Here is a 14,268-nt window from a genome sequence, read left to right on the forward strand (position 1 = left end):
TTTGAAGTCTCTTAAGCTATTGTTTTATTGTTTTTTTTTTTTTTTGCTTTTATTTCATGGATTACTTGAGCTCCTCAGCTGAAGGCTGAGTGTGTATGCCTGAAACATGCAATTCATTCTCTGGACAGTATGAGAAGAGGTGTCAGATTCTGTCATGTGGGACCTGAATATTTTTCATCACTTGCTGCATAGTGTACTGCTGAAGAGAGAACAGTGGGGAAATCCTTGACTATAAGTTTGCTGGCCTCTGCCCAAGGTCATCTGTCTGGCAGTACTCCTTACTGATAAGGCACAGTTTGTTTTGGCGACATCTTGAGAGGAAAGGGAGGGGCAAAACCTCAAAGATCAGGTACAGACATGGGCACCCTGATGCTCATTTCCTCTGCTCTTCAAGTGTTTATTTTTGTTAAGGTTTTAAAAGAGTTGTTTCTTTATGTTTCCATATTTTGACCTCGCATTCTGACATACCTCAATCCTTAATATAGAGCTACCCCAAAGAATAGCTTTATTTTTCCTTCTGTTTTTTTTTTTTTTTTTATCTGCCATTTGAGGTTTAATAAACATTTTGAACTCTTTCCAGAGGGCACTAAGCCATAGTATCTTTAATGTAAGACGGAAGAAGGTGACACTCCTGGATCCTTTTTCTTGCTTTACCATCATCCCCTTCTTTCTGCATAGCTGCTTCCTCCTCTACAACTTAATGGCTCTCAGAAGGTTCATGTTTGTAGAGTAACATCCTATATAAKTTTTTTAGTGGGTTGACTGTGCAGCTGCCTTGATATACAACTTTAAACCACCCCCCTGTGAAGCACAAACAACATTCAAGTTCCTCTCTGTAATACAGGTCATACAGAGGTATGCAGCAGCGGCTAGTAATTCTGACCACTTTTGCAGTGAATGCTTGCTAGTCCATTATTAGATTGAAGAAGGTAACATCTAAACTGGATTGTGCTCTATCACCTCAGATGTGTTTCCTGTTATTCCCCTGTTAGCATCAGATGTTCCAGCTGCTACCTGCAGCTTGGAGGAGTTCCAGTGTGCATATGGACGCTGCATCTTGGACATCTACCACTGTGACGGGGATGATGACTGTGGGGACTGGTCTGATGAATCTGATTGCTGTAAGTTAGTACAGGGTGATACACTGGTTCAAGCATCTGACTTGCAAACTTAAACAGATCTGGCATTGGTTGGGGGAAGAGTTGCTGGGTAGACAGCTGTCTAGTGGTGAGACACAAACTGGCTCTTTCATTTTTATATTTTCTAAAGCAGGAATGTGGGAGTGTTGATGAGAGTTATTGTGATGTCAGGGCACTTCTATATACAGGAATTGAAACTGTCTCCAGGAGGGGTCTATTCAAGACCAAGTTCCATGACAGCAAAGCACAAGGATGGCACTGAGGGATTTTTTGGGATGTTCCATTAGTCTGAATTTGCTCTTTATATTCTTTACTGTCTCGTCAGCATCTCACCAGCCATGTCGCTCCGGGGAGTTCATGTGCAACAGTGGCTTGTGCATTAATGCTGGCTGGAGGTGTGATGGAGACTTCGACTGTGATGACCAGTCAGATGAGAGAAACTGCAGTGAGTGCTGGGGATTGGTGGGAGTGTTCAGTTTCTGTAGATGCAAGACTGTGTGGGAGCATTAGCTTTGGAACAGGTCTCTTCTGATCCTCCTTGCTTATCTAACTGTCTCTTTTTGGTCCCTCAGCTACATCTATGTGCACTGCTGACCAGTTCCGCTGTAAATCAGGGCGCTGTGTCCGTCTGTCCTGGCGTTGTGATGGGGAAGATGACTGCTCTGACAACAGTGATGAGGAGAACTGTGAGAACACAGGTTTGGCCTGCTGCGTTGCTGCTTGTAGCTAATATTTCCATTTTGGAGGTAATAGGTAGTGAGGTCTCCTGGATGCCTCGATTGAGTTCAGCTTAGACTTACCGTGTTTCCCAAAACACAGAATCTGTAGGCTATTGTCTACACTTGCAAACAGGTCCAGGTCTGTGTGCTTAAACTAACTTAAATAGTGGTGTCTTCTGATCAAATATTAGATCCCTGTATCTTCCTATCCTGTCCCCACACTATGAATTACCACAGAAGTCTGAGACAATTACATTCAGACTTTGAAACACTAATAGTGTGTGTGAAATTGTTACCCATGTCTAATGGACTGAGTTTAACTCGTGCCTTCACAAAAGTTTGAGATAGCTTTAGTGCTGCCACATGAAGTTGCCAAGCGATTCTGTAAGGGAATAGAATCAAAAAAGGCATTTAATGAAAGTGAAGAATAGAGCCTTTGTTTTAGAGAAAAGGGTGCCAGCCACCTTCAGGCATTTGCTCAGGAGCCTCTCTTCCTCTTTCTAGCAATCATCTAACATATAGCTATTCTTTTATATAATGGTGGATATTGAGAAGAGAAGGGTTTCAACAGATCCTAGTGTTGTGATAGCCCTCAGAGAATGTCTGGAATCTTCCATTTTCCTTAGCTCCTCCAGGATGTCTGAAGGCCTTGCTGAGGCAACTGTGTACTGGTCAGTGAGTTCCTCCCAGTGAGTAGAGCCCAGGTGTTCATACTGATGTTTCTAGATCAGTGTATTTTTAGTGAGTTTAAGGGTGACAAAAGGGTTTTGCAAAACTGTGCCCATTGTTTGGGCCTGTTGGAGATGGGATAGTGACTGTTGCACAAAGACAGATGAGCTCAGAGGGCCTGGAGAGGCACACTTTGTAGTAATTTGAGAGCTGCTGCTCTAGATCTGTCAGCTGTCATGAGCACCAGTGTGCAGGAGATGGTGCTGATCCTGAAAACAGCAATTGCACTAACAGGCAAGGTGATAACCCTGTTGTCCTCATCCTGATAACCAAGGTATTGAAAACAAACATTAAAGGAATAGTCGCAGCCCAGAAGCCCAATCAAACTTCCAGGGTCACTGAGATTCAAAAAAAAAAGAAGGGGAAAAAAAGCAGGTAAAAGGTAACTGAGGGTTTCCAGTCCTAGCAGACTGTACTGGCTCATCTGGTGAGAAATAGTGCACTGTATCAGTGTCTGTAGCAAGAGTTTAAAAACCTGTGTCATCTCTGATATTTTTATTGCGTACGGTGAGAAAATTCCTAGGGCAGTAGGAGATCAGCTCATGTAAGGATCTTTATGGTCATTATGACAAATGTGATTCAGGTTTTGGAATCCTTCATATAAACCACTTATGTCCTCTGAAAAGTGAATTTCTGTGTGATTTGTTTTTGTTTCCAGTTGGTGGATCTGTTGGTTCTTACTAGTACTTGCTCTTAGTCTCACAACTGCCCTTTTTCWTGCAGCTTATGGGCACTCTGCCAATCTAGTTGTTTTTTTGGTGATAGCTGTATTGTTGTGTTGTCTCCCTAGGATTATCAGAGGGCGATGATTTAGAAATCATGAGCTGAGTTTGCTTGAGAGGTACAAGAAATAAGAGGCAGCAGGACAGTTCGGTTATTGCTGAAGAAACATACTGGCAAGAGTCCCTATGAACAGCATTACTTTACTTACAAGAATACTCTGTAGAGTCTCACTGCCAACAGCAGAAGTTGAAGTGTGTAGCTCATGTGTGAAATCCTGTTCCCTGAGCTCAGATTTCAAGGATGCATATAAATCCCATTCCAAGTCCCTCACCATGCAGTTAGGGTTGGACAAGACGCTCATTCCTAGGCAGGTTTAAGATCCATAGCCATGCAGGGGTGGCATCTCAGATGATTAAAGTCAGAAACTGGCTCCTCTCTGACATGCTGAGGAGGTTGTGGAATCTGGAACCAAAGGGAATTAAGCCAGGACCTTCCAGTCATTCTGAGAAAAACTAAATAGCTGAACTTCCTGATAAAGCAACATTAGACTCCATCTGGAGGAGAGTTTGCAGGCCTCTGAATCAGCATAAAGATAAGAGGATCAGTAAGGGGTGCAAGATGAGCTGAATCCAAGGAAAGAGGACCATCGATTTGTGCTCATATGTAATGATTGTAACAAATCTTGGAAAACGTTCTGCATCCTTTTCTTTACCCTGACAGTTGTTCTTCAGGTGCCCTGTGTGCTTAATTTTTCCTTCTTCTACTGCAGGAACCCCCCAATGTGCGCCAGACCAGTTCCTGTGTGAGAACGGACGCTGTATCGGCCAGAGAAAGCTGTGCAATGGTGCAAATGATTGTGGAGACGGCAGTGATGAGAGCCCACATCAAAATTGCCGTAAGTCTTCGAAGTCCAGTCTTAAACATAATCAGAGGCGGAGTCATTCTGGTGTTACTGAAGGACACGTGTAGGGAAGGAAGCCCAGATTGCATTAATGGGAGAGTATGGGTTGAAAACTCAGGAAAATGACTTCTGTGGTGGTTTTGCCAATTACAGACTGCAGAGAGGGAACAATGGGGAAAAATTACGCTCCTGGGTGTAGAAATTTGTTTGCAGAGACGGTGAATCCCAAAGCATGTTGTTCCAAGCTCCGTTGTCCAGGTCTCAGTTGGGGCAGATCCCCTTTGGCTGTGGGCTTCTGGGGAGTGTTGTGACTGAGACAAGGCAGCTTCAGTCACCACCTCTGCCTTCCCCCTCTTGCTCAGCCTGTTCTGAGGGGTGACTGCTGTCCTAACAGCTGCCTTGTGGTTTCAGCTTGGTTCTCTTCACATGTTGCTGTCACAGGTCCACGAACAGGGGAGGAGAACTGCAATATCAACAATGGTGGCTGTGCTCAAAAGTGCCAGATGGTACGAGGGATGGTACAGTGCACCTGCCACACAGGTTACAGGCTCCTGGAAGATGGCCGATCATGCCAAGGTGGGTTTTTGGAGCGGTAGCCTCCTCCCTGCTGCTTTGATTTGCTTGGAGATAATGGCTATGATAGGGTGTAAATCACATCATGAAAGCAGAAGCAAGCTATCAGTGAAGTTTCCTGGCATGCTGATGATATAACAGTAACTTTGTCCCATTGTCTACAACATGCAGATGTGAATGAATGTGCGGAGGAGGGTTACTGCAGCCAAGGCTGTACCAACAGTGAAGGAGGCTTCCAGTGCTGGTGTGAGCAAGGCTACGAGCTGCGACCTGACAAGCGCAGCTGCAAAGCTCTAGGTAAAGAGGAATTCAGCCTTTCTCTCTCTCTCTCTCTCTCTCTCTCTCTCTCTCTCTCTCTGTGTGTGTGTGTGTGTGTGTGTGTGTGTGTGTGTTGGTCCAGTTCCCATAATTTGTCTCTAATGCTTCATTGACAGCATTATTCTGTTCACCAAGCCAATCTGTGAGGCAGAGGAAGTACTCAGGTTTATATTAGATCTGCACAGGTTGTCAGCAAATGCCTTTAGAAATTTTTTATGATTTTGACCATGGGGAGGTACTTTGCTGTTTCCTTTCCTCTCTAGCAGGACAACCCCAGCTTTTTTTCTTCCCTAGTCCCTTACTACCTTGTCATTCCTGGTGACTCAGACCCTGGAATAGAAACAGCATCCTACCTCTGATACCTTATTGTCAGTCAGGTTGTATCAAACCACCTTGCTCTGATTTGACCTTCACTGATCACTAGTCCTGAATGCTGTGAGTGGCTGCTGTATGGATATCTGGTGTTTTTAAGGGCATCCATACATTTAACTTGACTCCTCAACTTCCCTAATGTAACTCATAAAGGATTTCAGATTTTTTTTTCCAGTGGAAATGTCCACTGAGCAGACTTCAACTGTGTCTTGTCTTGYCTTGACAGTAAGCTGTGTAGAAGGTGTGGTAGAGCATGTGGGTTTATGTGGATGGGAGGTGGGTATGGGAAAAGCAAACTACAGCCTGTCAGGTGTCTGCTTAGTGGTATGGCTTCAGAGACTGAGGTGAGATGGGGTCAGGTGGGACCTGGAATGATCACTTCTTGCTGAGTGAATGTTTGCCAAGTGCTTTGAAACTGCTCGTCTCAGAGTTGGGACTGCGTATTTGGGATGTGAAAACTCCTCTCTGACATGTTTTGCACCTAGGAGTTGACTTCCTGTTGCCAATACTGCAGAACTGTATTCTGGGACTTGTAGGAGAGGGAATGGCAGGCAGGGCCCTGTCAAAGTACTGTATTGTTGCCTTTGTGTATATCCTCAGGGCCAGAGCCAGTGCTTCTTTTTGCCAATCGGATTGATATCCGACAAGTATTGCCTCATCGCTCGGAGTATACGCTGCTCCTGAACAACCTGGAAAATGCCATTGCTCTTGACTTCCACCACAGCAAGGAGCTGGTGTTCTGGTCTGATGTCACTCTGGACCGCATCATGAGGGCCAACCTGAATGGTAGCAATGTGGAAGAGGTGGTTTCCACAGGGCTGGAGAGCCCAGGTGCGTCACCGCAAAAAAGGCAAAGGCCTGGGGAACTGGTGATGGTGTGAGAGCAGGGATGAGCAAGTAGGGAGAAGTGGATACCTGGTGTTCAAAATGGAGCGCATCTCCCTGAGCAAGGGGATGGGTTGGATGAAATGCATGCAAGATCAGTGTCTCCCTGGAGTTCGACTCAGTTGTAGGGGCAAGAGACAGAAAGACTGAGCTGGGCCTCTCCTGAGGCCGAGAGGGAAAGGGAACTGTTTCTGGGTAGAGCCTGTTCCTGTTCTCATTCTGTGTTTAATTCTCTCCTGGAGATAGGTGGACTTGCTATTGACTGGATCCATGACAAATTATACTGGACAGATTCTGGGACATCTCGAATTGAAGTAGCAAACTTGGACGGCACCCACAGGAAAGTGCTTCTGTGGCAGAACCTGGAGAAGCCACGAGCGATTGCCCTCCATCCTRTGGAGGGGTGAGTGGGAACTTGGGCTGTCAGTGAGCCCTCCATACAAAAATGTCAGGATGAACAAAGAAGACTCTGTTCTTGGTCACAAGGGCTGCCTCTGGGCTCAAACCTTTGTTTGGTTTCACCAGTTTGGGGAACTGGATGATGCTGGGGGGCTTCAGATCCTGAATCGTATTCTGGGCTTTTCAGGTTTCACCAGCCTGAAACTGAAGGCTGTTGCCTTGTTGGCTGTCATTTCTCCCGTGTCTGTGATCCAGTCTCATGCTCAAGGTCACAGGGATAATATTGTTTTGCCCTGGATAGGAAATGTTGCTTGGTGCAGTATGTGGGGTGCCAGTTCCTAGCCTGTTTCTCCCTGCTTCCTCCAGCACTATCTACTGGACTGACTGGGGCAACACTCCCCGCATTGAGTATTCCAACATGGACGGCTCCAATCGGCGCATCATTGCAGATACGCACCTCTTCTGGCCCAATGGACTGACCATTGACTATGCAGGGCATCGAATGTACTGGGTGGATGCCAAACACCATGTCATTGAGAGGGCTGACCTTGATGGGCGGAATAGGAAGGCTGTTATTAGCCAAGGTAAGAGTGGGCTACTCACTGGAACAGCTCAGGGCAGTAAAAAAGACAGTAGCTTGGAGTAAGTTTCAAAACCACCTGCTTGGAGGTGGCTGCTGCTTTTATGCGAGTCTGCTATTATTTTACTGTGGGATGAATTCTGCCATTGCTGAGGGATGAGCTTTACTATCATCTTCCCAGACTTCAGAGGACAGGAGAGGGGAAGTGTCTGTTGCATTGGTGTGGGGTGGATTTGATGGATTGACTGTCTTGAGGCTGAAGGGGCAATGGAAAGAGCTTTCCCTTGCCTTTCTGTAAGCCTGACTCCTGTAGCACATGATTAAAAGGTCCCTGTAATGGACTTATATTACAGGCCTCCCACACCCCTTTGCTATCACCGTGTTTGAGGACAGTCTGTACTGGACAGACTGGCACACCAAGAGCATCAACAGTGCCAACAAATTCACAGGCAAGAACCAGGAGATCATCCGCAACAAACTCCACTTCCCTATGGACATCCACACACTGCACCCTCAGCGCCAGCCAGCAGGTAACTGCAGAGGGTAAAGACCCAGCTGAGCCACTGGAAGACTTGCAGCTGCCATCCAGCCTTTTGAACAGGGAGATAACAAGGCTGAACCCAGGACACTGACACATCCATCACCTCTGTCCTGTGCTCACACAGAACTTGCTGCATCCAGCCTTTCAATTTTAGGTCCTTCAGCACCAGTAATCTGGTGCTGGATGTTACTACAGCTCCCCCTGCTGACATTGAGAGTGGATGCTTTTCAATAAGGAATATCTGTGGCTTGTCTACAAGAGCTATTTTGGAAAAACAAATTTGTAAGTAGGCACAAATAATGAGTGGAGTAACCTCCACTACTCCTTTTAAATTACTGTAATCCACTCTGGAAGTCGGTTGAGTTAAATGCTTTATTTCAAAATCGACTCCTAAAAGTGGAGTTAGTGTTTTAATGTATACCTTCTCTTATCTCAAAGAATTTTTCTGGGTAGACAAGTTGTCTTATTCATGTGGGACTTAGGCACTGTAATGGGCAAAGAGGAAGTTCATGCCAGTACCTGTAACAGACCTTTCCTTCTGCCTTTGCTGGCATTTTTTCTCATTCTCTTTACTCTTTGCCTTATGTGTGGTTGTTTTTTGTCTTTGGCTACTTGAGCAGGGAGAAACCATTGTGGGGCCAACAACGGGGGCTGTACTCACCTCTGCCTGCCAAGCAGCAAAGATTACACCTGTGCCTGCCCCACTGGCTTCCGCAAGACCAGCAGCCATGCCTGTGCCCAGAGTAAGTGAGGTGGGATCACAGCCTGCATGCCCAGATGTTCGGCAGGTGGCAGAGGGTCGGCAATGGGAGTAAGCAGCAGCTGTTGCTTCCAAGGGAATGCAACAGCGGAGGCTGAGGTAGTATTGGGGGCTCTGCTGGAGGATGCCTCACCTTTTTGATATGTTCCCCTTTCCCCTTACTGGACTTGGTGGGTAGGGGTGCAGAGAAGCTCTGCTCCTCACTCCTTAATCCAGGGCTGCTATTGGTGCTGTCATAGGTGACTGTTTGCCTAAAGCTCCCAAAGGAGCTATGTCAGTGGTGAATAAAAAATTCAGACCTATTGACTGACAGAATTACTCTTGGTTTGCAGACAGATGGGAGAATTAGGCCAACTGTCTCCTGGATTCTCAAAAGATGGCACAGCTCTTTGATTTGGAGAGAGATCTGTGCCATTCTTTTGAAGAGCATTGGCTGACCTTTTTTTTTTTTTTTTTTTCTCCCCTGCCACATAGGCACCCCCAGGAGACAGCTCCCAACAGCTCTGTTCTCCTTTCCTCTCCTTTCCCATAAGATGCCATTTTTTGCTACAAATAAAATCCTGGGCTGTGACCTACCAGTGAGAGGTGGTGTATGCAGTGGAGTTTGGATATAATAGGGAATTGTCTGTGTCTATCACTATGTTGTTGAACTTAGAGAAATTAAAAGAAGACCTTTCGACCTTTGATCAGGTCTTGACAAGTTCCTGCTTTTTGCCCGAAGGATGGACATCCGTCGGATCAGCTTTGACACGGATGACCTGTCAGATGATGTCATTCCCCTTGCTGATGTGCGCAGTGCTGTGGCTCTGGATTGGGACTCAAAAGATGATTATGTTTACTGGACAGATGTTAGCACTGACTCCATCAGCCGAGCTAAATGGGATGGATCAAGCCAAGAGGTACAGCGCTAAATATGCGTGGGGATCATCTAGCGAGGGACTTTTTGAGCATCAGATTTGAAGCTACTGGGGTAAACTGGCCTTCTAAGGAGTCACAATTTGTGTTGTGACTTGTTGTTCATTAGCTTGCCTAGCTGTGGCTCAGAAGAACTCTGAGATCACTAAACACTTCACACACACATTTGCTGTGCATTCATGCTTGCCTGGAAAATCTTGAATTGGGACTTGAAGCATGCTGATTTGCAAGCTGTGGGCACTTCCTTTGTTGTAGTCCTAAAATCTGAAAGAAAGATGTATTACATCCTCTGTTATGTGCCACACTTGGAACAAGAGCCACGTTCCTTGGGACTGTTCTGTGTGCATTTCCTTTAGGCTAATATTGCCATCAAGGAAGGGAACAGAGTTCAGGGGTTTGGAGTTGCAGTTTGAACAGACTTGGAAAATAGATGTTACTCCAAATGTAAGGCTGAAATGAACCTTTAAGACCCTAATCCTTTCTCTTATGGCCTTGTTCTGCTTGGACTTTTGCCTTTTGAAAGTTTTGTTGTTAGTGAGCAGCTAGTGCATTGGGCTCAGTGCTCTCTCGTTAAGGTCTGTTTAGTGACGTTTTCTTTTCGTTCATGTTTAGGTTGTGGTAGACACTAGCCTGGAAAGTCCAGCTGGACTGGCAATTGATTGGGTCACCAGCAAGCTGTACTGGACTGATGCAGGTACTGGGATCCTCCACTTTACCTAGGGTTCAGTCTTCCTCACTAATCATGAAAATTCAGTAACAGCTGTGTAGTTCCACTTCTGTCTCATCCAGATCTGTCTGTGTCTGTCTGGCAAAAAATGAAGTTTCATCTCCTGTGTTTCTAACTAAGTGGGAGCTGATGTGGAATCTTTTGTTTAATTCTCTCTCTGCAGTATCCCCAACGCTAATTCTATAGAAAGGTTTGTATTAGAAGTCTAAGACCACTGTCGTCTTGTTGCAGGTGTGTGTGTATATATGTTCCAACAGTGTATCTTGGGGTAGAATCTTGCAGTAGGTAGAATTTGGAGGATGTTCCCTGCCTGAGAGTAATAGTTCAGAGAGATGTAAGGAAGGTGATTCTTTTCTAGCTGTTCTGTCATGCCTTCATAGATACCTTGGGGGCCTKGTAGAGTGCTGGTCGTCATCCATACAGGGCTCAGCACCAGTGATGACCAGGGAGCTGACATCAGAGACCTCATAGAAGGTGGTGCTTTCATCCATATTTCTTTACCTGCCTTCCAGATAGGATGAAGGATGGAAGGAGGAGAAGAATGCATTGCTGTATAGATGTTTTTTCCTTATCTCTTGTGTTTCCAGAGGATTTTGATTTCTCTCTAATTCTCTCTCTCAATCTTTGTAGGAACAGATCGGATAGAGGTCTCCAACACAGATGGGACCATGAGGACTGTTCTGATCTGGGAGAACCTTGACAGACCCAGAGATATCGTGGTGGACCCTGTTGGAGGGTGAGAGATTCTTTTTTCTGGGATGATACGGCAATTCTTGTGTATCTAAAGATGTTCAGGTTCTCTGTTTTTATACAATTGCCTTTCTCTCTGACATTTTTGTTCTACGACCTGCCAAAGTCTGAAAGGAGAGACTTGCTTTTGGATGCTAGTGGAACAAGATAAGCAGGGATAATTGCCTGTTAAGCTGTAGTGCTTGCAGGAGCTTGTCAGTGTTTCCATTTGCTTATCTTGGGGATTTAGTAACTAAAGATCTGGTGTAAAAATGTTAAGAATGAGTCTGTTTAGATCATTTGTATCTTTATTTCACACCTATGTTGAATTTTTATTCAAGCTCTCTGCTTTTCAACTACAGTTCAATCGGAGGAATTTCTCCCAGTAAATAAGTGTTGATCCCAAGTGAGTTCTAACGCTAGTGGTCTCTTGACCTCAGAGTATTGTGTCATTGAGAGCACTGAGGGATCAACTATGCCATGGAAAGCAAACCTGAGAAGAGTAACAGAAACGAATGGCTTCAATAAAGGCTTTTGCTTTTGAATCACAGGACTTGAAGAGCTGAGGCTAGCTTAGGGTGAATAGGCACAAGCTTGCCAGCCCTTGCTTTAGAACTATTGAAGGTCTTGAACGGAAGTATGCTATTCTTTCCTTGGCTGGATTACTGGAGGACTGGGGCTGCAAGAGTATAAATGTCCAGTGTCAGARAGTGGGAAATAATTGCTTAATTATTAGGCCTTGTAAATACTTGAACACTTTTCTCCATGTTGTACTTAGGTCAGAGCATGGGCAGTAGAGGGGATATGAACTTTAGTATGGTTTTAGGAGTGTTACAAGAACCCAGGATTGGCCATAAAGACATTGTTAATCTGATGCTGCTTCCTGCTAGCTGCTGAAGGCACCAGGCTATTTTGCTTCTCTGTAACACTGCCTAGCTATAGAGGCAGTGGAGTATATTCTGGAGTTCTTTCATCTGAATATGAGGAAAAATCTCTTTACTGTGAGGGTGACAGAACACTGGAACAGGTTGCCCAGAGAGTTTGTGGAGTCTCCTTCTCTGGAGATATTCAAAACCCACCTGGATGCAGTCCTGTGCAACATGCTCTAGGTGACCCTGCTTGAGCAGGGGGGTTGGACTTAGATGATCTCCAGAGGTCCCTTCCAACCTCAGCCGTTCTGTGATTCTGTGATTCTGTAGGTATTCACTTCTTTCTGGGCTTGTGTTTAGGTTCATGTACTGGACTGACTGGGGAGCCAGCCCAAAGATTGAGCGTGCTGGTATGGATGCCTCAAACCGCTTGGTGATCATCTCCTCCAACCTGACATGGCCCAATGGTTTGGCTATTGACTATGAGTCACAGCGCTTGTACTGGGCAGATGCAGGCATGAAGACCATTGAGTATGCCAGCCTGGATGGGAGCAGCAGGAAGGTAAGGAAACCATTCTGGAGAAGGGAGCTTGGGAACCTGAGGTGTGAGTCCTAGAGCAAAGAGTGCTTATGGCCCCTGCCTCTCTTTCCAGTTGAAAGTGAAATCCCCAAATCAAGGCATGCTCAGCTGCTTTCACTGGGAGAGAAGAGCTCCCCTTCAGTTGCAAACTGTGAGGAAACATCTGTTTGAGGGTTCCTGCAGTCCCCATCCCTCTCCTTTTGCTGTGACTGTTCCTATGATGTTGAGAGGGGGCAAGGGAAAGCATATTGCCCTTAGTGACTTCTTAGTAACATTTTTTTGGGGGTTGGGGGTAATCTGACCAGGTGCTGATTAGGAGCAATCTGCCTCACCCCTTTGGACTTGCTCTTYATGGCGAGAGAATCTACTGGACAGACTGGCAGGCCAAAAGCATCCAGAGCGCAGATAGAAGGACTGGGCAGGCTCGGGAAACGCTGCAGGACAATCTGGAGAACCTTATGGATATTCATGTTTTCCACCGGCACAGGCCACCAGGTACAGAGCTCGCCCCAAGCCACGCTGAGCTGAGAGCTTGCTTGGGCTCTGGTATGTGGCATGGCTCTCCTGCAAGGAGTTGGTCTATCTGTTAGCCCTCAAAGCTTTAAGACTCTGGGTGGAATATGTGAGCATGAGAATAACTCTCATTTGTTTTTAAGGGTGTTTTCCTAAAATACATTTCTATAGCTGTTGCACCCATTATTTCTGCCTGTGCTACTGGCTTATGGATTTTTTTCTCCTCTTTTTCTATAGTGCACACAGCATGTGAAGTTAGCAATGGAGGTTGCAGTCACCTGTGCCTTCTGGCACCACTTCCAAAAGGTTACAGCTGTACCTGCCCTACTGGGATCAACCTGCAGTCTGATGGCAAGACCTGCTCCCCTGGTGAGTCTCCTTTGTAAGTTCCTCGTTGCAGTTGGATCTCAGCTACTTACTGCTCCTGCTTTGTTAGAGAAAATTCATTTTTGTGCATTTATCTGCTTTGCCCTTTGAAAAACCCACTAATGCTTGCACCTCTCGTTTGAGTGAGAACTACTATGAAGTAACCTGAGGGTATCTGGATTAATGCAGAGGAAATTTTCCTTGGAATTACAGTGGGCTTCACTAGATGTCACTTTTTCCCCATGCTTTTGCCCTAATCTTGAGGTGGATTCTCTTTTGACCTAGAAAGTGCTATACTCATTAACAGGTCTGTACACGCTCCTTCCATCAACCTTCTTCTTGGAGGGCTTTTGGCTTCAGGCTATGGTACATCTGCTTATTCATCTTAGCAGGAAAACTGACTTCTACTAATTCCTATTCCCTACACATGTTAGCAAGAATAACTTTTCCATGAGAGCACTCCTTTCCAACTTGGAAATAAAGATGTGTTCCACGTCACTCAGTAAAGTTCTCAGACCCCCATAAGCAGAGATCTGTCTGAGACTTACAGATTGGGGGCTGACCTGCTGGAAAGCAGCTCTGTGGAGAAGGACCTGGGAGTGCTGGTGGACACCAAGTTAAGCATGAGCCAGCAGTGTGCCCTTGTGGCCAAGAAGGCCAATGGTATGCTGGGGTGCATGAAGAAGAGTGTTGCCAGCAGGTCGAGGGAGGTGATTCTCCCCCTCTCCTCAGCCCTGGTGAGGCCACATCTGGAGTACTGCATCCAGTTCTGGGCTCCCCAGTACAAGAGGGATGTGGCACTACTGGAGCAAGTCCAGCGAAGGGCCACAAAGATGATTAGGGGACTGGAGCATCTCTCTTATGAGGAAAGGCTGAGAGAGCTGGGCCTGTTTAGCTTGGAGAAGAGAAGGCTGAGAGGAGATCTTATCA

General features: G+C 45.9%; 1 protein-coding gene across 1 annotated transcript in view; it reads left to right on the forward strand.

The window, feature by feature from the left end:
* The window catches only part of LRP4 (LDL receptor related protein 4), a 43,753-nt gene that overhangs the window by 17,997 nt on the left and 11,488 nt on the right, over positions 1–14,268 (forward strand). The window contains exons 6-22 of the mRNA XM_026082356.1: positions 993–1,121; positions 1,465–1,584; positions 1,712–1,837; positions 4,080–4,205; positions 4,653–4,787; positions 4,956–5,081; positions 6,075–6,305; positions 6,606–6,762; positions 7,125–7,342; positions 7,692–7,868; positions 8,500–8,622; positions 9,330–9,538; positions 10,167–10,248; positions 10,912–11,017; positions 12,240–12,441; positions 12,765–12,954; positions 13,210–13,341. Of these exons, the coding sequence (XP_025938141.1) occupies positions 993–1,121; positions 1,465–1,584; positions 1,712–1,837; positions 4,080–4,205; positions 4,653–4,787; positions 4,956–5,081; positions 6,075–6,305; positions 6,606–6,762; positions 7,125–7,342; positions 7,692–7,868; positions 8,500–8,622; positions 9,330–9,538; positions 10,167–10,248; positions 10,912–11,017; positions 12,240–12,441; positions 12,765–12,954; positions 13,210–13,341 (2,589 nt within the window). The remainder of the gene's footprint in view (positions 1–992; positions 1,122–1,464; positions 1,585–1,711; positions 1,838–4,079; positions 4,206–4,652; positions 4,788–4,955; positions 5,082–6,074; positions 6,306–6,605; positions 6,763–7,124; positions 7,343–7,691; positions 7,869–8,499; positions 8,623–9,329; positions 9,539–10,166; positions 10,249–10,911; positions 11,018–12,239; positions 12,442–12,764; positions 12,955–13,209; positions 13,342–14,268) is intronic.

The sequence above is a fragment of the Apteryx rowi genome, unplaced genomic scaffold (assembly GCF_003343035.1).
Source record: "Apteryx rowi isolate R43461 unplaced genomic scaffold, aptRow1 scaffold_574, whole genome shotgun sequence".
Taxonomy (NCBI): domain Eukaryota; kingdom Metazoa; phylum Chordata; class Aves; order Apterygiformes; family Apterygidae; genus Apteryx; species Apteryx rowi.